The 22104-nt window shown below is 45.3% G+C and overlaps 1 protein-coding gene across 1 annotated transcript in view; it reads right to left on the reverse strand.

The window, feature by feature from the left end:
• The window catches only part of LOC122934239 (CAP-Gly domain-containing linker protein 4-like), a 66278-nt gene extending 52579 nt beyond the window's left edge, over positions 1-13699 (reverse strand). Inside the window, 7 exon segments of the mRNA XM_044289555.1 lie at positions 4011-4129; positions 6743-6862; positions 6865-6903; positions 7979-8084; positions 9951-10089; positions 11248-11405; positions 13315-13699. Of these exon segments, the coding sequence (XP_044145490.1) occupies positions 4011-4129; positions 6743-6862; positions 6865-6903; positions 7979-8084; positions 9951-10089; positions 11248-11390 (666 nt within the window). The 5' untranslated portion in view covers positions 11391-11405; positions 13315-13699.
• Positions 13700-22104: the final 8405 nt, after the last annotated feature.

Here is a 22104-nt window from a genome sequence, read left to right on the forward strand (position 1 = left end):
CATCCTCTGATGGCTACTTCCAGCAGGATAATGCACCATGTCACAAAGCTCAAATCATTTCAAATTGGTTTCTTGAACATGACAATGAGTTCACTGTACTAAAATGGCCCCACAGTCACCAGATCTCAACCCAATAGAGCATCTTTGGGATGTGGTGGAACGGGAGCTTCGTGCCCTGGATGTGCATCCCTCAAATCTCCATCAACTGCAAGATGCTATCCTATCAATATGGGCCAACATTTCTAAAGAATGCTATCAGCACCTTGTTGAATCAATGCCACATAGAATTAAGGCAGTTCTGAAGGCAAAAGGGGGTCCAACACCGTATTAGTATGGTGTTCCTAATAATTCTTTAGGTGAGTGTATATTATTCTCAGAAGAGATAATGTTATTCCAGGCGTTGTTACTCAATAGCTTGGACAGTTAGATTATACAAACCCACAGTGCGAGTGTAAGGCCCATTGTATTTCTTATCTGACCATAAATAAGATGGTATGGGAACCATCAAATTGGTTCCACTAAGTCTGGGAAATATTACTTCAGAGTGTCAGAGAAGTATCCCTCCTCTTTGATATATGTTGAGAAAGGTTAAAGGTACCTAATAAAATGAAGCCACATTTTCTAAGTTTTCACTTAAAAGTCTGATGTTACAACAGTGCCATCTGGAGGCAGATGGACAATATTATATTATTTTACAATTTTTTTATACCATGTCAAGGGTTAATATGACATCATCTTGTTATTAGCATACGAATACACCCACCTTACCGGATTAAAAATCCCTAATCCAGAAGGGGATGATTCTTAGATAAGGTCGGGAATAATTACTGGTGTGCAGAGCATCAGGGGATCTCTCACCAATAAGAAAAACACACAAAGGAAACTGACCACAACAAAGATATACCAAAAGAAACTTGGATTATTTTTTGACTACTAGGAAAGTTTTTGAGAACTGGTCCCATCTGAAACTCTGTCTACCTTTGACCCGTGCTTATATACTGTGCTTATTGCTTGTGATATTAATAAGATATTTATCTCGGTATGTAGCCAAAAGTCCCCATACTGTGGGAAAATATAGTGTTAGGCGCCTCCATAATGCTGATTATTCTCTTAGCAAAGATGCATATTGCTAATGGAAGATCTGGAATTATTTAAAAAGAGGACTAAACCCTTGGAAGTTATATTCTGTAGTCTGATTGCCGAGCTGCATACTTTGTCATATTAATATCATATATTTTTGATTGGTCACAGGAAAACAGAGTCCAGGGATAACATTTATTCTTCCTGTATTAATCTGTGTTTTGTTATAGCCTGTTTGGTAAACAGAAGATCCTAAGTTTTTCCTGGTATATAAATCATTGGTCTGTTTGTTAAAAGTATAGCATTGGCATTTTTTTTCATAGGTAACTTTAAGTTGTACTGTGCTGGTGAGATAGTGGTGTATTAACACCACCGTGTGGCATATTTGGGGTATTATTTTACACCTTCATTGTTTGTCTTTGCAATTGTATTGATTTGATATTCTTGTTTGTATTGTGTATAATAAATTACATATATATTTTTGCATAGACAATTGTCCCTTTGTTTCACTGCTTGCACAAATCAAATTAAGATACTCGATAAAAGAACTTAGAGGGGATTATGTCTGCCTGAAGGATCATATAATTTTTTTTCTTTTTTTTTATCCTCTCTTTTATATGAAGATTCTTTTAATATAGAAGATATTCGACAAGAGATATCAAAATTCTTCTAATGCCACGGCGCAAAAGGCACTTCATAGTGCTGTGCCTGCCTCAGGAAGGGAGAGATAAGGTTCAGCAGTTGGATTTCAACTGCCCAATTTTTTTGTCCACAACTGAGTCGAGCGTGCATGTACAGTACAGACCAAAAGTTTGGACACACCTTCTCATTCAAAGAGTTTTCTTTATTTTCATGACTATGAAAATTGTAGATTCACACTGAAGGCATCAAAACTATGAAATAACACATGTGGAATTATATGCATAACAAAAAAGTGTGAAACAACTGAAAATATGTCATATTCTAGGTTCTTCAAAGTAGCCACCTTTTGCTTTGATTACTGCTTTGCACACTCTTGGCATTCTCTTGATGAGCTTCAAGAGGTAGTCACCTGAAATGGTTTTCACTTCACAGGTGTGCCCTGTCAGGTTTAATAAGTGGGATTTCTTGCCTTATAAATGGGGTTGGGACCATCAGTTACGTTGTGGAGAAGTCAGGTGGATACACAGCTGATAGTCCTACTGAATAGACTGTTAGAATTTGTATTATGGCAAGAAAAAAGCAGAAGAAAAACGAGTTGCCATCATTACTTTAAGAAATGAAGGTCAGTCAGTCCGAAAAATTGGGAAAACTTTGAAAGTGTCCCCAAGCACAGTCACAAAAACCATCAAGCGCTACAATGAAACTGGCTCACATGCGGACCGCAACAGGAAAGGAAGACCAAGAGTCACCTCTGATGCGGAGGATAAGTTAATCCGAGTCACCAGCCTCAGAAATCGCAGGTTAACAGCAGCTCAGATTAGAGACCAGGTCAATGCCACACAGAGTTCTAGCAGCAGACACATCTCTAGAACAACTGTTAAGAGGAGACTCTGTGAATCAGGCCTTCATGGTAGAATATCTACTAGGAAACCACTGCTAAGGACAGGCAACAAGCAGAAGAGACTTGTTTGGGCTAAAGAACACAAGGAATGGACATTAGACCAGTGGAAATCTGTGCTTTGGTCTGATGAGTCCAAATTTGAGATCTTTGGTTCCAACCACCGTGTCTTTGTGCGACACAGAAAAGGTGAACGGATGGACTCTACATGCCTGGTTCCCACCGTGAAGCATGGAGGAGGAGGTGTGATGGTGTGGGGGTGCTTTGCTGGTGAGACTGTTGGGGATTTATTCAAAATTGAAGGCATACTGAACCAGCATGGCTACCACAGCATCTTGCAGTGGCATGCTATTCCATCCGGTTTGCGTTTAGTTGGACCATCATTTATTTTTCAACAGGACAATGACCCCAAACACACCTCCAGGCTGTGTAAGGGCTATTTGACCATGAAGGAGAGTGACGGGGTGCTGCGCCAGATGACCTGGCCTCCACAGTCACCGGACCTGAACCCAATCGAGATGGTTTGGGGTGAGCTGGACCGCAGAGTGAAGGCAAAAGGGCCAACAAGTGCTAAGCATCTCTGGGAACTCCTTCAAGACTGTTGGAAGACCATTTCAGGTGACTACCTCTTGAAGCTCATCAAGAGAATTCCAAGAGTGTGCAAAGCAGTAATCAAAGCAAAAGGTGGCTACTTTTGAAAAATCTAGAATATGACATATTTTCAGTTGTTTCACACTTTTTTGTTATGTATATAATTCCACATGTGTTAATTCATAGTTTTGATGCCTTCAGTGTGAACCTACAATTTTCATAGTCATGAAAATAAAGAAAACTCTTTGAATGAGAAGGTGTGTCCAAACTTTTGGTCTGTACTGTATATGTGGGGTCGGGTAGTCTTGACTGCAGACGTGAGCGTCTGTGGCGCAGTTGTGCAGGGAAAAATAGTTTTGGTCCCATGATATGATGGGAATACCCATGAAGAAATTCACTATTGTCACCTACTATTTAGTGACTGTTTTGCATGCTTCTGAGCAGAAGCTGACATTTATGGCAATCTCAAGTTCACACTTGTTGTTACACAAATGTGAAATCAGATTGATGACCAGGACAGAATATTATCCCATGGAATTACACATTAAAGTTCCTATTGAATTACAGTGAGCAGAGATCTTGAAAAACAAGGAATTCTTATAGAATGTATTTTTGAATATTGTGTATGTTTTTATTATACAAGTATAGCCCTATTTGTAGAACTTTATACCCCTTTAAGGCCTCATGCACACAGCCCTATGTATTGTTTGACATTTGGCGCTATATATTGGACCGTATTCCCTCTGTATTGTTATTTCGCTGGTACAGACTTGCTCGTTCTGTGTTCTGGATCCCTTACCCTGAAGGCCAGATTTGCTCTATTTTCCAACAAGGCTTTCACAGCTCCCAAGCACAGGTTTGAAGCAGCAATGTGCAGCGCAGTCCCAAAATCAAAGTCACTACAGGTGGCATCGACATCTGAAAGAAAGAAATAAGTCACAGCAGGAGGCAGGACGTGGAAGTGTGAGGCGCATGACTGAAGGAAATGCCACTTTTATCTCTTCACACAGGGAAAACACAATATTACTGCCTTATAAAATATCATGGAGGGAGGTAAAAGGATTCACAGCAGCTGTCCGCTCAGAAGCATCCTCTCAGATGCGTGTCACGCCGAGACGAAACACTGCAAAACAAACCCCAAACTAGCAACCAGTATGCAATACTAATTGTGAACCGGCAGAAGGTTCGGCGTGCTACCACACAATGTCAACATATGCCATGCAATAATGGTATGAAAGAAGGCTGTGTACAGGGATGTCAGGAGAGGCAATTACTGAGAGCAGAAGAGACAGGAGGCCGTGTACAGAGATAAGAGAGGAGAAGCTGGATACAGAGAGGATAGGGAAGGCTGGGTACAGAGCGAATAGGCCGGTTACTGAGAGAAGACAGTAGAGCTCAGGTACTGAGAGAAGATAAGGGAAGCCTACAGAGAAAAGAGAGGAGAGAGTCAGGTACAGAAAGCGAACAGTAAGAGTAAACAGGAGAGGTGGGGTACAGAGCGAGAAAGGAGGAGAGGTGGGGTACAGAGCGGAAGATGGGAAAGGAGGGGAGGTTGGGTACAGAGCGAGAAGGAGGAGGTGGGGTACAGAGGAGGGAAAGGAGGTACAGAGCGAGAAAGGAGGAGAGGTGGGGTACAGAGCGAGAAAGGAGGAGGTGGGGTACAGAGCGAGAAAGGAGGAGAGGGGGGTACAGAGCGAGAAAGGAGGAGAGGTGGGGTACAGAGCGAGAAAGGAGGAGAGGTGGGGTACAGAGCGAGAAAGGAGGAGAGGTGGGGTACAGAGCGAGAAAGGAGGAGAGGTGGGGTACAGAGCGAGAAAGGAGGAGAGGTGGGGTACAGAGCGAGAAAAGAGGAGAGGTGGGGTACAGAGCGAGAAAAGAGGAGAGGTGGGGTACAGAGCGAGAAAAGAGGAGAGGTGGGGTACAGAGCGAGAAAAGAGGGAGGTCGGGTACAGAGAGAAAAGAGGAGAGGTCGGGTACAGAGCGAGAAAAGAGGAGAGGTCGGGTACAGAGAGAAAAGAGGAGAGGTCGGGTACAGAGAGAAAAGAGGAGAGGTCGGGTACAGAGAGAAAAGAGGAGAGGTCGGGTACAGAGAGAAAGAGGAGAGGTCGGGTAGAGAGAGAAAAGAGGAGAGGTCGGGTACAGAGAGAAAAGAGGAGAGGTCGGGTACAGAGAGAAAAGAGGAGAGGTCGGGTACAGAGAGAAAAGAGGAGAGGTCGGGTACAGAGAGAAAAGAGGAGAGGTCGGGTACAGAGAGAGAAAAGAGGAGAGGTCGGGTACAGAGAGAGAAAAGAGGAGAGGTCGGGTACAGAGAGAAAAGAGGAGAGGTCGGGTACAGAGAGAAAAGAGGAGAGGTCGGGTACAGAGAGAAAGAGGAGAGGTCGGGTACAGAGAGAAAAGAGGAGAGGTCGGGTACAGAGAGAAAAGAGGAGAGGTCGGGTACAGAGAGAAAAGAGGAGAGGTCGGGTACAGAGAGAAAAGAGGAGAGGTCGGGTACAGAGAGAAAAGAGGAGAGGTCGGGTACAGAGAGAAAAGAGGGAGGTCGGGTACAGAGAAAAAGGAGAGGTCGGGTACAGAGAGAAAAGAGGAGAGGTCGAGTAGACAGAGAGAAAAGAGGAGAGGGGTCGAGTAGACAGAGAGAAAAGAGGAGAGGGGTCGAGTAGACAGAGAGAAAAGAGGAGAGGGTCGAGTAGACAGAGAGAAAAGAGGAGAGGTCGGGTACAGAGAGAAATGAGGAAAGGTCGGGTACAGAGAGAAATGAGGAAAGGTCGGGTACAGAGAGAAATGAGGAAAGGTCGGGTACAGAGAGAAATGAGGAAAGGTCGGGTACAGAGAGAGAAAAGAGGAGAGGTCGAGTAGACAGAGAGAAAAGAGGAGAGGTCGAGTAGACGAGAGAGAAAAGAGGAGAGGTCGAGTAGACAGAGAGAGAAAAGAGGAGAGGTCGAGTAGACAGAGAGAGAAAAGAGGAGAGGTCGAGTAGACAGAGAGAGAAAAGAGGAGAGGTCGAGTAGACAGAGAGAAAAGAGGAGAGGTCGAGTAGACAGAGAGAAAAGAGGAGAGGTCGAGTAGACAGAGAGAAAAGAGGAGAGGTCGAGTAGACAGAGAGAGAGAAAAAAGAGGAGAGGTCGAGTAGACAGAGAAGAGAGGAGAGGTCGGGTACAGAGAGAAGATAGGAGAGGCCAGGTACAATAGAGGAGAGGGAAGGACAGGCCAGATAGAGAGAACAGAGGAGACCAGGTACTGAGAGAAAAGAGGCTGAGTACTGATAAGGCGGCAGGGTACTGACAGATCAGGAGAGACGCCAGGTACTGACAGAAGACAGGAGAGGCCAAGTACTGACAGAAGAGAGGAAAGGTACTAAGAGAAGAGAGGCAGGGTATTGAGACCATAGGAGATGTGTAGAAGCCTGATACTGAGAGCAGAGATAAGGGTGGTCTCAACAGAAGTATGAGTGTGGGAAGGGGGATGATTTAAACCCAAACTGCAGTCATACATATATTTCTTAAGCACACCTCTACCTTCCAGCTTTCCTACCTCTTGGCTTTGAAGCCTTCAGTATAAGATGTATCAACTCAGGAACATCAAAATAGGCAGCATAATGCAGAGCGTTCATATTAGTCCAGCGACTTCGTAGGCTCACATCTGCTCCAATGTCATGAGGTGAGAGGCGAATTTTGCAGCGGTCTCTGCATCACCTGCATGAAAGAAATCACCTGTACCTTTAAGAAAAGGAACTCAAAAACTGCATTTTGTGACTAAGACGACGCTCCCTGTGTCCTGTCACGACAGACGGTTCATTATCATGACTGTTTTGCTTCCAAATTGTGTTTTACGCATCTGCTGGTAGAACCGAGGGGATGACGAAGAGTGCGATTTACTTCCTCCTGTCAGGTTAGTTAGTTTATGAGCCTAGAGCCCCTATGTACATGCACAGAAAGCGAAGAGAGGGACAATTTACACCAGGAGATATCATATCTAGTTACAACATTCCAAACAGATGAAAGAAACAGCTACCAAAAGGCCATGACACGTCACATTCACAGGAAACACCTGTAAAACATGTAAGGCCTATATACTACGTGTCCATAGGATAGACGGTTGTATATGTGGGTTGGGCCGTTTGTAGATTGTAATTGAACTACAAATTGGCGTGGTAATGAAAAGCAGGAAGTGCTCAACCCCATATGCAGTGGTGCATCTATACCGGGGGGGCAGGTCCTGCACTTGTGGTCCGCTGTTAATGGCGATCCCTAGCAAAAATGCATACAATGGAGGATGTCTGCAGCGGACCACAAGTACCACATCAGACATCCTACACAGGATAGCAAATGTGTGGATGTGAAACAATCAATCAAAATAACAATAACTTTTACAAAGACAGGTGCACTCTGCGGTCTTACCCTCATACTGATGTAAAATTGAGAGATTAGCCACCATATCCTACTGTGGAGGACATGTCTGATCCCGAGCACCGCGCCAAGGTTTCTCAAGTAGCTCGGGCTGGAGGTAACTGGGAGTTTGCTGCGAGTCGGACCTTGCGCGCCTGTAATTTGCCCACTGGCTCCTGGTATTGCCCATACGGCACAGGTAGGTTTAGCGTTAGGTCGGGCTCAGACATGTCCTTCACAGTAGGATAAGGTGGCTAATCTCTCAATTTTAACATCAGTATGAGGGTTTAGTAAGACCACAGAGTGCACCTGTCTTTGTAAAAGTTATTGTTATTTTGTTAGATTGTAGTTAACACCAATATACAAAAGTGAAGTCAGTCGCCCACAGCTCTCACCGATGCCTTGTGCTCCAGATTACACGTGTAATGCAGCAACGTCATATCCGTCAGTCCATCCCGGTCATTGACGTTACATCCTCGCTTCAAAATCTGCAAACAGACAAGACTTAAATAAAGTAAAACACTATCAGTGCAGTGACATGTTCTAGGGTTATTAATGTAGATTCCGTATATTCCATGCTCCTTTGCCATTATAGCACCTACATATTCCACAACCCTGTATAGAGCCCTGTCTCTCTGTCCCAAGATCTCTGAGACACTTTTGCGGGGGTGTCGTGTGGTTGCCACTGCAGCTAGGAGGAGTGAATAATTTCATGACTATGAAAATTGTAGCTTCACACTGAAGGCATCAAAACTATGAATTAACACATGTGGAATTATATACATAATAAAAAGTGTGAAACAACTGACAATATGTCATATTCTAGGTTTTCAAAGTAGCCACCTTTTGCTTTGATTATGCTTTGCACACTCTTGGCATTCTCTTGATGAGCTTCAAGAGGTAGTCACCTGAAATGGTCTTCACTTCACAAGTGTGCCCTGTCAGGTTTAATAAGTGGGATTCTTGCCTTATAAATGGGGTTGGGACCATCAGTTGCGTTGTGGAGAAGTCAGGTGGATACACAGCTGATAGTCCTACTGAATAGACTGTTAGAATTTGTATTATGGCAAGAAAAAAGCAGCTAAGTAAAGAAAAAAGAGTGGCCATCATACTTTAAGAAATGAAGGTCAGTCAGTCCGAAAAATTGGGAAAACTTTGAAAGTGTCCCCAAGTGCAGTCACAAAAACCATCAAGCGCTACAAAGAAACTGGCTCACATGCGGACCGCCCCAGGAAAGGAAGACCAAGAGTCATCTCTGCTGCGGAGGATAAGTTTATCCGAGTCAGCCTCAGAAATCGCAGGTTAACAGCAGCTCAGATTAGAGACCAGGTCAATGCCACACAGAGTTCTAGCAGCAGACACCACTCTAGAACAACTGTTAAGAGGAGACTGTGTGAATCAGGCCTTCATGGTAGAATATCTGCTAGGAAACCACTGCTAAGGACACGCAACAAGCAGAAGAGACTTGTTTGGGCTAAAGAACACAAGGAATGGACATTAGTCCAGTGGAAATCTGTGCTTTGGTCTGAGGAGTCCAAATTTGAGATCTTTGGTTCCAACCACCGTGTCTTTGTGCGACGCAGAAAAGGTGAACGGATGGACTCTACATGCCTGGTTCCCACCGTGAAGCATGGAGGAGGAGGTGTGATGGTGTGGGGGTGCTTTGCTGGTGACACTGTTGGGGATTTATTCAAAATTGAAGGCATACTGAACCAGCATGGCTACCACAGCATCTTGCAGCGGCAATGCTCTTCCATCCGTTTGCGTTTAGTTGACCATCATTTATTTTTCAACAGGACAATTACCCCAAACACACCTCCAGGGTGTAAGGGCTATTTGACCGGAAGGAGAGTGATGGGTGCTGCGCCAGATGACCTGGCCTCCACATTCACCGGACCTGAACCCAATCGAGATGGTTTTGGGGTGGCTGGACCGCAGAGGTGAAGGCAAAGGGCCAACAAGTGCTAAGCATCTCTGGAGCTCCGTCAAGACTGGTGGAGACCATTTCAGGTGACTACCTCTTGAAGCTCATCAAGAGAATGCCAAGAGTGTGCAAGCAGTAATCAAAGCAAAAGGTTGGCTACTTTTAAGAACCTAGAATATGACCATATTTTCAGTGTGTTTCACACTTTTTTGTTATGTATATAATTCCACATGTGTTAATTTCATAGTTTTGATGCCTTCAGGTGATCTACAATTTCATTAGTGAATAATATATATATATATATATATGATATATATATATATATACACACCATACACACACAGTATATATATAGGGCTTCATAAATCCCTACCTCTGTGTTTCAGGTCTTGACACTGCCCCTCCCTTTGACCGGTCCGTATAAGCTCACCTCATTCCCGATGACCTCTATGTTCTGCTGGACTTGGGGACCCATTGTCTTAAGATAGCAAAAAGCTCTGAAACGGAAAGTGTCCGGATCAAAGAGAATATCCTGACACGAGGCATCATTTGGGTCAAAAAAGGAGAATCTGTAACAAAAGCAAATAGTAATGTACCTTTAAAATGAAGAAAAGCACTCCATGCCATAATGAAAACACAAAAATCTTTGACTGCATATATTCTCTCCGTCGACACCGCGTCACCGCCAAGATATTTGTCCTAAGATACACAGGAGGAGTGCTAACGATTTGCTTTTCTCCTCTTAATTATCCAAATATAAGCATGATGCATAAGAGGGATCATGGTTCTGAACGCCCCACTGATATCAGAGAGGAGCCTGCTGTTGAGCGCCCACTAATATCTGAGGGGGTCCTGCTACAGAGTTCCCACGATATCTGACGGGGTCCTGGTGCTGAGGCCACCACTGATATCTGAGGGGTCCTGCATATGAGGTCCCCATCGATATGTGAGGGTGCTGGTGCTGAGGCCACCACGATATCAAGGGAGGCCTGGTGCTGAGGCTACCACCGATATCTGAGGGGCTCCTGGTGCTGAGGCCACTACTGATATTTGTGGGGCCCTGGTGCTGAGGCCCCAACCAATATCTGTGGGGCCCTGGTGCTGAGGCCCCAACCAATATCTGTGGGGCCCTGGTGCTGAGGCCCCCACCAATATCTGAGGGGCTCCTGGTGCTGAGCCCCCCACTGATATCTGAGGTGGCCCACACCAATCCCACCGATATCGCGGTGGCCTAGCTGAACATCAGTTTAGTGCAACTATTCAGTCATGATTACATACTGTAGGGCCTTTGCTTTACTTGCTCTGATCTTGATGCTCTAGTTGCATCCAGAGCAGCATAGAGAATGCTTCTCCCTGCTACTGCCTGTAATACAGACTATGCTGACAGACAGATGGTGCATTGTATTGTGAGATATGAGGCTTTCTGTAAAGTGCCCGGAATAAATACTACAACTCCCACTAAGCGCACTGCACCTTCTGTACAGACACTGAAGCAGCAGCAGTGAAACCAGAGAAGGAAACTTTGCAGCCTGCCACAAAGAAACCAGCAGAATTCTGAACGCAGCTCTGGATGTGACTGGAGTATTAGGCTTGATATAATTCAGCTAAAGAATGCAATACCAGACAGTTACTTATCGTCTCTGACATGTTACATACATGTTCTCACATTAGTTAGTGGGACTGACAGCCACGTAGTAATATAATCAGGAGCTGCACACATCTTGCACTCACCACAGTCAGACGGCATTGGAGCAGCAGCCACGGAGAATGTGACCGGTCGGCAGGGGTCCGGATAGCACGGCTGGAAGTGGTGCACAACAGGCAGGGTGTGTCCTTCAAGGTACCCGACAGTCAGGTCCTCAATGGTCATTTTCTAGAAAACCACCTGAAGATGAAGAGGGAGGAGGGCGTTAGATGAAAGCCACAAGTGACCGGAGAGCCCGACAACAAGTGCCAGGAATAAACCTGCCAGCCACAACCATAACAGCCTGGGCCCCCGCTCTTGCCTGCAGCTGTGCCGCTCACTCGTCACCAGACTCATTAGATTTCAGAGACGGCCTGACCCCTGACACCCCGCTCTTCCCTCTCGCCTCCCTCGGTACATTCTTCACCGAGCTATTATTCTAAGTTCAGGATAGAAATCTGCTCATACCACATACATCTGAAGTGTTTCCGGTGACCATAGAGCCAAACAAGCCCCGGAGCCCCTGCAGCGTTATCACAGGGTCACCGGGACTCCCTGCGGCGTTATCACAGGGTCACCGGGACTCCCTGCGGCGTTATCACAGGGTCACCGGGACTCCCTGCTGCGTTATCACAGGGTCACCGGGACTCCCTGCAGCGTTATCATAGGGAAGCCAGGGTAACAGACAGCTGGAGACATTTTTTTTACCCCCCCAGCGCTGATTCAGCACTGCGTCCCCTTCACTGTGGATGTCCAGAGCTCCATTGTGCAGAGGTAAATCTGTGCTGCCGTCCCTTCATTATTCATCCCCATACAGTGACATATCACTAATATAACGCTACAGGCCTCCATTTCTGTTACAGAGCTCCAAGGCCCTTGATTGAAAGGGTCCTCTTATTTAGTGCCTACAGCTCCTAGGTACAACTATGTGTCTCCATGGTTACAGACTAAACACACACACTCTGTGTAGTCTGACGCAGCCTTCTCTTGACCGACAGGCAGTAGAAGAGGAGGAAGATGGAAGCAAGTAACACAGGTCTGCAACCAAGGAGACATACAGATCTGCGCAAGGACGTTATAAATCGAGACTAATTGTAAAGGCGCTTAATTTCCATATTCTAAAAAATATTGCGCAAAACATTTAAAAAGTGGAAAGTGGCACAAGCGGAGGAAAGACGAGAAGTTTATTACGTTCCAGTACAGTCAACCGGGAAAATCTATTTCTTTTCTTATTTACTGACAGTTTTTTTCGCATTCTACTTTCACATGTTTCAAAGAGCATCAGTCAGCATGATCAACCCTATTTAAACCAAGCATTCAGCTGGTAGGGTTGATCATGCTGATTAAACTGATACCCTGATCTGTTGCAGACAACACTGCATTTCTTTTATTCATATGCAAAATTACCTTACTGGAGCACCAAGGGGCTGGCCAGAGCCCTTGAAGCACCAGTTTGTTATGCCCCTTCAGCTTCAATCCCTCCCTCTGGATTGACAGGGCTGGACATCTCATTTAGCCCAGTCTTCTTGCGCCTGCGCCGTGTCTCTGCATTTGCTCAGTGGATTCCAGCAGATTCCAGCAGACTGAGCGTAGAGACCTGTCATCTCACGACTGTGCGGTGTCTCCGGGTCTTGCCGCTTGCTCATTTGCAATGTGCACTGCTTGGAGCGAAGCAGGAGATCCACTGAGCAAGCGCCAAAACGGGAGACAAAGGAGACACTGGAATCCCCCCCCCCCCCCATTCCTTGCTGACACAGGTGCGCTTCTCATCATGATGTATCACAGCACTTTCACCCATGTCACATGATCTACAGAGGTTTTCATCCTGTGGATGTAAACAAGATGTTTGCATTTATTGACAGCAAGCAGAGACTCTAAAGTAAGATAAATCTCCCCCAAAGTGTATTAGGCTCAAGTCACATCTGTATCTCAGCTTCTGTTGTAAATTGCAGTGCCAGATCTGTCGCATGGCGGACTCCGGACCCTATCATGGGGCGCTATTTCTTCCCCCCCCCGACGGAAACTGTGACTGCCTCCAACGCAGATGTGAACAGAGCCTTAAAGAGCCTCAGAGCTTCTCAATATACAGTGATTAAAGGGGTATTCCTACCAGTTATGTCTGATAGATGGGTGTCCCTCTGACCTCCATGCTTTCCATGGTCGCCCCTTCATTTATGCTGCGGTCGGAGTTCCCCGTCCTGAAGACAGATGATCGTGAGCTGCATCTATCCGGCATATCTTGAGGATAATACATAAATGTCTAAGGAGTACCCCTTTAAGGGTGTATTCACATTTGCATCAGAGTCTCCGTCACGAATTACTCCAGGCAGCATTAACGATCAGGTCTATTGTAAAAGTGTCAGATCTCCAGTGTTTTGTGCATCCACCCAACTCCAAGAAGCCCCCGCGGCGCGGCGGAACATGTCCGGGCTGCAAATCCTTGAACACTTCCTTAATATTTTCTCACAACTCGGCAGAAGACGAGTCAGGAATGTGTTCTTCATGTGGATTAGATCATCCATATAGGAGCTCGATAACCAGCAATTAACAGGGGTGTACACAACAAATGGCATGCACCCCGCCCGACTGCTGTATCTGCGGGGCCCCGTGCAGGTTTCAACACCCTGCTCTCCACAGACCCCACAGTAGCTGCTGGTACCAGTGTAACATGGCCGGCCTGGCATCATCACAACCAGGACTTAGACCAGGGATGCCCAACCTGTGGCCCTCGGCTGTTGCAAAACTACAACTCCCAGCATGCCTGGACAGCCTACAGCAGGGCATGGTGGGAGTTGTAGTTTTACAACAGCTGGAGGGCGGTGGGTTGAGCATCCCTGACTTAGACTGATCGCAACATTGGGTTAAATTTAACCACTTGAGGGAGAATGAGTCACATCTACAGTAAGAAGCGTCAGCTCTGCAGCCAAGTGTGAGCCAAGAGTGAGCTGCAGGGAGAAGGTTACCCCCCTCCCATTCCTGCAGCTGACAGAAGTTGATTTTTACCGTCATTTTTTCAATTCCCGTCAGCTGCAGAGTGGGCCGTGGTCTAACCAGGCTGGTGGCCGTGGCTTAGCGGGACCTGGGGTGGGGTTTTTAAGTCCGCCTGAATAGTGTTGTGGTAAAAATATTAATAGATCTGTTGTGGTAAAAATATTAATAGTTGTGATCAGCCTGGAGTGGAAAAAATATTAATAGTTGTGATCAGCCCGCATCATAGTTAGTGTAAGGAAAAGGCAACTCCATCTTCCCTCAGCCGCAGCCAGAGAACCACACAAATGCTACCATCTTCATTCAGTTCTGAGCAACTCCTCCCTCCTCCTTGCCCAGTATCCGTCTTTTATTGACTAAAAAAAGGTGTAAAAGGGGCTGGCCCAAGACAAGGATACAGGAAGTGATGACATATCAAAGGACAGGAGGGGCAGCCAATGTGGCTGTGCAGACAATGGACACCCCATACAAACACATGTATACAATAATCTACCATTACCACTGAGAGACATGATGACAATCTATAAAACACACACACATCCTAAGATAAAATGTCCGCATAATAAAATTTCCACAACAATAGGGTTGTTGCGGGTATCGAAATTTCGATACCCAATCGATACTTTTTTCCCGGTATCATAGATTTCCATTTTTTCGATACTGGCCTGCGCTTCTGCGCAGTCTAGTATCTCTGAACATGAGCGCGCTGCTGTCAGCGCGCTCATGTTCCCTCAGGAGCACAGGGGAGAAGGAAGCTGTCCTCCCTCCCCCTGTGCTGCTGCCACCAATGGGGAGAGAGGGGGGAGGAGGGGCGGGCGATGATAGTACTTTTCATGGGTTCGGACTTTAAGTAGCATGCTACACAGAGCGGCACCCAGGGATGTCCCAGCACTTACTATTATTCCTGGGCGCCTCTCTGTTCGCCCGCTGTGCGCCTGTGCCCCATTACAGTCTCCTGCAGTCCTGCTCCATATGCTAATTACTATTGGAGCAATGGGGAGGAGACATCAGCTTCTCCAGTGGGTGTTCCTTCTCCTCTGGCTGTAGCGCTGTCCAATCGCAGCAATAAGTGCTGGGACATCGCTGGGCGCCGCTCTGTGTAGCCTGCTGCTTAACAAAGTCCGAACCCATATAATGTCGTGTTTAACTTTTAATACAGGAGGCAGGTGCCGGCAGCAGAATCGCATAGCCGACACCCTGCCTCTGACAGGGAGCTGCGGTCAGCGCCAGTTAACCCCTCAGGCGCGGCACCTGATGGGTTAACTGCAGCGGATCTCAACTCCGTGATAGAGGTCGGGTGCTGGCTATTTGATTCCGGCACCCGCCTACTGTATTTGTATTAACAGGTCTTCAGTTTTTTTTTCGGCAGAGATAAAACCGTAGCATGCTGCGGTTTTATCTTTTGCCTGATCAGTCAAAAAGACTGAACTGAAGACATCCTGATGCATCCTGAAAAGATTGCTCTTCATTCAGAATGCATGGGGATCTGCCTGATCAGTTCTTTTCCGGTATAGAGCCCCTGTGACGGAACTCTATGCTGAAAAAGAAAAATGCTAATGTGAAAGTACCCTAAAATATTAAGTTTAAATCCCCCCTTTCCCAATTTTACATATAAAATATATAAACAATAAATAAATAAACATATTACATAGCGCTGCGTCCGAAAAGTCCAAACTTTTAAAAAATATCTCCCATGCGGTGAGCGCCGTAACAGAAATAAATAATAAAAACAAAAAATAAAAAAAATAAAAAATCACCTTTGCAATATAATTTATATTTATATAATATTGAAGCAGCTGTTCCCGCTGCAGCTTACATTTACAATTCACCCATCCATAAACTACTCAGAGCAGCCTAATAACTGGAGAAGTTATCAGTCAATTTTCTTCCCCTCTGGCGGCTGTAAATACAATTTGCAGCAAGTCCTTTGTCTGTCTCCTTTCCCCCCTGGCAGCTGTAAATATTTCTCTGTAAATTCTCAATCCATCCACTTCCCCCTCTGGCAGCTGTATAAATATTTTGGTTTAAGTTCCCAGTCTCTCTTTCCCCCACTGTCTGCTGTAAACATAGTTCCCAGTAAGTCCCCTGTCTCCTTCACCCTCTAGAGGCTGTAAATAAAGTTAAGAGTAAGTTCCCCATCTATCTCCTCCTTCTCCCTCTGACAGCTGTAAATACAGTTCCCAGTAAATCCCTTGTGTCTTCTTCCCCCTCTTGCAGCTGTAAATATAGCGCAGAGTAAGTTCCCGGTCTGTCTCCTTTCCCTGCTGGCAGTTCCCAGTAAGATTCCCTGCAGAAGGATAATAATTACATCATGGAGTCTGGAGCAGTGAACAGAAACAGCACTTGCTCACAAGTCAACCCTCAAAATCAGTTTCCTCCCCCCTCTGGCAGCTCATAATATAGTACCTTCTTACTTCCCCTGCAGAAGGAATCTCCTCAACTATACCGCCAAGCTACTGCAGAGGCTCTGCTACTTCCCTCACAGGCAGGGCAGAAATCTTCTCCGGGCTACCCTGCAGTGAATAGATGATCACTATGCAGAGACCTCACTGCTGGGAGTCCAAAACCACTCAGATCATCAGGTAGACATGAACATGGCTACATAGTCTGAACACGGGGGTTGCGCCATACTATGTACGTAAATGTCATCTCTATTCACTAAAGTGTTTTTTAAATCACTAGAATTGGGAAATATCGCTCATTTTTCACAATGTATAGGATGAATATAATGAAGGGATGACCCCTTTAATGGACCCCGGATTAAAGGGCTTCTCCCGCACCGTTCCACCAGTTATCTGCAGGTCACCACTCCATAGTGTGAAGCAGCTGATCGAAGGTGACAGTCGTCCTGCAGCCATACAGAGCAGCACCCGTCACTTAACACTTAGAACAGCTGACCTCTGACCTTGCACTTACCCAAGAGGATGGCCCTTTAATAAAAATTTCATAGCGATTCCCCGGCCCATAGTGAATGGCTGCAGCGCAGCGATGGCTCCAGCGAGTGCACAACAGATGGGCGATAATGGGATGCTGCTGGCAGCAGCGAGATCATCTTAGTGGAGGGCGGGAAGATTAATCACCCTCCTGATATAGCTTATTACAGCATCAGCCGGCGGAGGACCGCGGGCACGATAGCCTGCAGCCGGCACAACAAACTGTACCTGCCACCAAGGACTCCTACTGGGGAACTGCATTGTAAGCAATTGTCTAATAGCTTTCTATGGTTTCCTCTTTAGTCACACGTTGCAACCATGTAGCAGCATTTCTGTCATGATTTGACTGCAAACCATACAGAACAAGATGTCCTTGAGGAAAGCAGCTACAGGCGAGTCATGTTCCCTGCAGCTGATCTGACAATGGGAGGCTGACAACGCACTGTGACGAACCCTCTGCTCTCTTGCCATTGACAGAACACAAGTGGGGAAATGACACCCAAGTCCTGCAGACAGTACGAGCCCTTGACAACCCCAGGTATACAAAAATGGGGTTTTGGCAGCACTACTGATCCCAGTTTCGGGAAAGTCATTAAAGGTACCTTTATAGGTGGTGGTGCACGCAGGTGGGGATCCTGGCCAAAGGTCCCAACGTCTTAATATGAACCATGCTGTTTTGTGAATAAACCACCATCTTTATTGACAACCACAGTGGTCATATGCATGAGGGTAAGGGCAAATGTAGCAGCTGGGGTGCAGCCAGGTCTATACCTGAGGGTAAGGGCAAACATAGCAGCTGGAGTGCAGCCAGGTCATATGCCTGAGGGTAAGGGCAAATGTAGCAGCTGGGGTGCAGCCAGGTCATATTCCTGAGGGTAAGGGCAAACGTAGCAGCTGGGGTGCAGCCAGGTCATATATTCCTGAGGGTAAGGGCAAACGTAGCAGCTGGAGTGCTGCCAGGTCATATGCCTGAGGGTAAGGGCAAACGTAGCAGCTGGGGTGCGGCCAGGTCATATGCCTGAGGGTAGGGGTAAATGTAGCAGCTGGGGTGCGGCCAAGCTCATATACCTGAGGGTACGGGCAGTCGCTCGCTGAAGGCCACGCCACCGCTTCAGCCAAAGGCCACATAAAAAAAATCAAAAAATGGGCTCAGCCTGCCACTTACAGCAGGCTGTGGCATGGCCTTATCCTCAAGGGCTTTACCAAGACGGGTTGGCCCATCTCCCTAAGATATGCCACCAGTGTCAGAGAGAGAGGTGTGGGTCCCACCTCAGGGACCTGCAACTATCTCTAGAACAAGGCCCCCAAGGCGCAGCCAACCCACTATTCACTTCTATGGGCGTGAGTACAGAGGTAAATGGAGAGGCGGCCATGCTTGTGCGGTGCGCTTGCCAGTCACTTCTATGGGAGTTCCGGAAATAGCCAAGCATGCTTGCTCAGCTCAGCTTTCCGTAACTGGCGCACACCGCACTCTTCTAGGATAAGTGCGAGTATCGGACATTGGCGGCAAGTCTTAGCAATATGCCACCAATGTGCGAGATGGGCCAACGCCTTTAAGATCTATCCTCAAAAGTATCTGGAGAAAGGGGGCTCTTGGGCTTGTTTGAATGCAGCATAGGTTGATCATGCCTGCTAATGCGCCACTGGCGAAGATAGCCAAACCCTGTACTCCGCCATCTTCCCGGTAAGTCTAAAGTGAGTAGGAAACGGCGCTCCAAGGGTAATATTTTGTGCATTGAATGGGGTGCTAGTGAGCATGCTCGACCACCACTCCATTCAAACAGGAAAGACAGGCCCCTTGACTTGTGGGGGTCCCAGTGGTCGTATAACAAGGCAACATACCACCATGGTGCCTGCTGACCAAAATCCACACAAATATCATATACAGATATAAATGTCTGATAATCCAGCATCCTCTTAACCAGCAAAGCCCAAACTGTCGGATGTCTATGGGTCCAAATCACAGATCCCTGGTACCAGTGTCCATGGCATTCAATCTGTCGGGGGGGCAGTGCTAATGTGGACGTTGCCATCTGCCCGTCAATGTTATGGTCAGAGCCCCCCCAAGCAAGAAAAAATGCCATGGACTGGTCCTGCAAAGACCAGAAGTGGTGGACTACGGTACAACTGGTAATCTGGCATCTATCTGTCACAGACCAGATTATCAGGAGGTCCTGAACATCGGAAGCCGAGAGAACAGACGTCTAAGGTCTAACATTACACATACACTATATACATATTACAAAACACTGCGTATATATCATGTGTACAGTGCGTGTATGTATATTATATACTGTGCGTAAAGTGCGTGTATATTATATACTGTGCGTACAGTGTGTGCATATTATATACGGTTCGTACAGTGCGTGTATATTATATACGGTGCGTACAGTGCGTGTATATTATATACGGTGCGTACAGTGTGTGCATATTATATACGGTTCGTACAGTGCGTGTATATTATATACGGTGCGTACAGTGTGTGCATATTATATACGGTTCGTACAGTGCGTGTATATTATATACGGTGCGTACAGTGCGTGTATATTATATACGGTGCGTACAGTGTGTGCATATTATATACGGTTCGTACAGTGCGTGCATATTATATACGGTTCGTACAGTGCGTGCATATTATATACGGTTCGTACAGTGCGTGCATATTATATACGGTTCGTACAGTGCGTGCATATTATATACGGTTCGTACAGTGCGTGTATATTATATACATTGCATACATCATGTGTATATTATTATACGTGCACTGTACGCACAGTATATAATACACACACTGTATACACCATATATAATATACACACACTGTACGCACAGTATATAATATACAGACACTGTATTATATACGGTGCGTACAGTGTGTGTATATTATATATACGGTGCAGACAGTGTGTGTATATTATATACGGTGCGTACAGTGTGTGTATATTATATATACGGTGCAGACAGTGTGTGTATATTATATACTGTGCGTACAGTGTGTGTATATTATATACTGTGCATACAGTGTGTGTATATTATATATACGGTGCGGACAGTGTGTGTATATTATATGCGGTGCATACAGTGTGTGTATATTATATACTGTGCATACAGTGTGTGTATATTATATACGGTGCGGACAGTGTGTGTATATTATATACTGTGCGTACGTGTGTGTTTATTATATACTGTGCGTACAGTGTGTGTATATTATATACTGTGCGTACAGTGTGTATATTAATACTGTGCGTACAGTGTGTGTATATTATATATACGGTGCGGACAGTGTGTGTAATTATATGCGGTGCATACAGTGTGTGTATATTATATACTGTGCGTACAGTGTGTATATTATATGCGGTGCATACAGTGTGTGTATATTATATACTGTGCGTACAGTGTGTGTATATTATATATACGGTGCGGACAGTGTGTGTATATTATATACTGTGCGTACAGTGTGTGTATTATATGCGGTGCATACAGTGTGTGTATATATACTGTGCGTACAGTGTGTGTATATTATATACGGTGCGGACAGTGTGTGTATATTATATATACGGTGCGGACAGTGTGTGTATATTATATGCGGTGCATACAGTGTGTGTATATTATATACTGTGCGTACAGTGTGTGTATATTATATGCGGTGCATACAGTGTGTGTATATTATTACTGTGCGTACAGTGTGTGTATATTATATATACGGTGCGGACAGTGTGTGTATATTTATATACGGTGCGGACAGTGTGTGTATATTATTGCGGTGCGGACAGTGTGTGTATATTATATACTGTGCATACAGTGTGTGTATATTATATATACGGTGCGGACAGTGTGTGTATATTATATACTGTGCGTACAGTGTGTGTATATTATATATACGGTGCGGACAGTGTGTGATATTATATACTGTGCATACAGTGTGTGTATTATATATACGGTGCGGACAGTGTGTGTATATATATGCGGTGCATACAGTGTGTGTATATTATATATACGGTGCGGACAGTGTGTGTATATTATATACGGTGCATACAGTGGTGTGGATATTATATATACGGTGCGGACAGTGTGTGTATATTATATGCGGTGCATACAGTGTGTGTATATTATATACTGTGCATACAGTGTGTGTATATTATATATACGGTGCGGACAGTGTGTGTATATTATATACTGTGCGTACAGTGTGTGTATATTATATACTGTGCGTACAGTGTGTGTATATTATATACGGTGCATACAGTGTGTGTATATTATATACTGTGCGTACAGTGTGTGTATATTATATACTGTGCATACAGTGTGTGTATATTATATATACAGTGCGGACAGTGTGTGTATATTATATGCGGTGCATACAGTGTGTGTATATTATATACTGTGCGTACAGTGTGTGTATATTATATGCGGTGCATACAGTGTGTGTATATTATATACTGTGCGTACAGTGTGTGTATATTATATATACGGTGCGGACAGTGTGTGTATATTATATATACGGTGCGGACAGTGTGTGTATATTATATGCGGTGCGGACAGTGTGTGTATATTATATACTGTGCGTACAGTGTGTGTATATTATATGCGGTGCATACAGTGTGTGTATATTATATACTGTGCGTACAGTGTGTGTATATTATATATACGGTGCGGACAGTGTGTGTATATTATATATACGGTGCGGACAGTGTGTGTATATTATATACTGTGCGTACAGTGTGTGTATATTATATATACGGTGCGGACAGTGTGTGTATATTATATACTGTGCGTACAGTGTGTGTATATTATATATACGGTGCGGACAGTGTGTGTATATTATATACTGTGCATACAGTGTGTGTATATTATATATACGGTGCGGACAGTGTGTGTATATTATATGCGGTGCATACAGTGTGTGTATATTATATGCGGTGCATACAGTGTGTGTATATTATATACTGTGCATACAGTGTGTGTATATTATATATACG

The sequence above is a fragment of the Bufo gargarizans genome, chromosome 4 (assembly GCF_014858855.1).
Source record: "Bufo gargarizans isolate SCDJY-AF-19 chromosome 4, ASM1485885v1, whole genome shotgun sequence".
Taxonomy (NCBI): domain Eukaryota; kingdom Metazoa; phylum Chordata; class Amphibia; order Anura; family Bufonidae; genus Bufo; species Bufo gargarizans.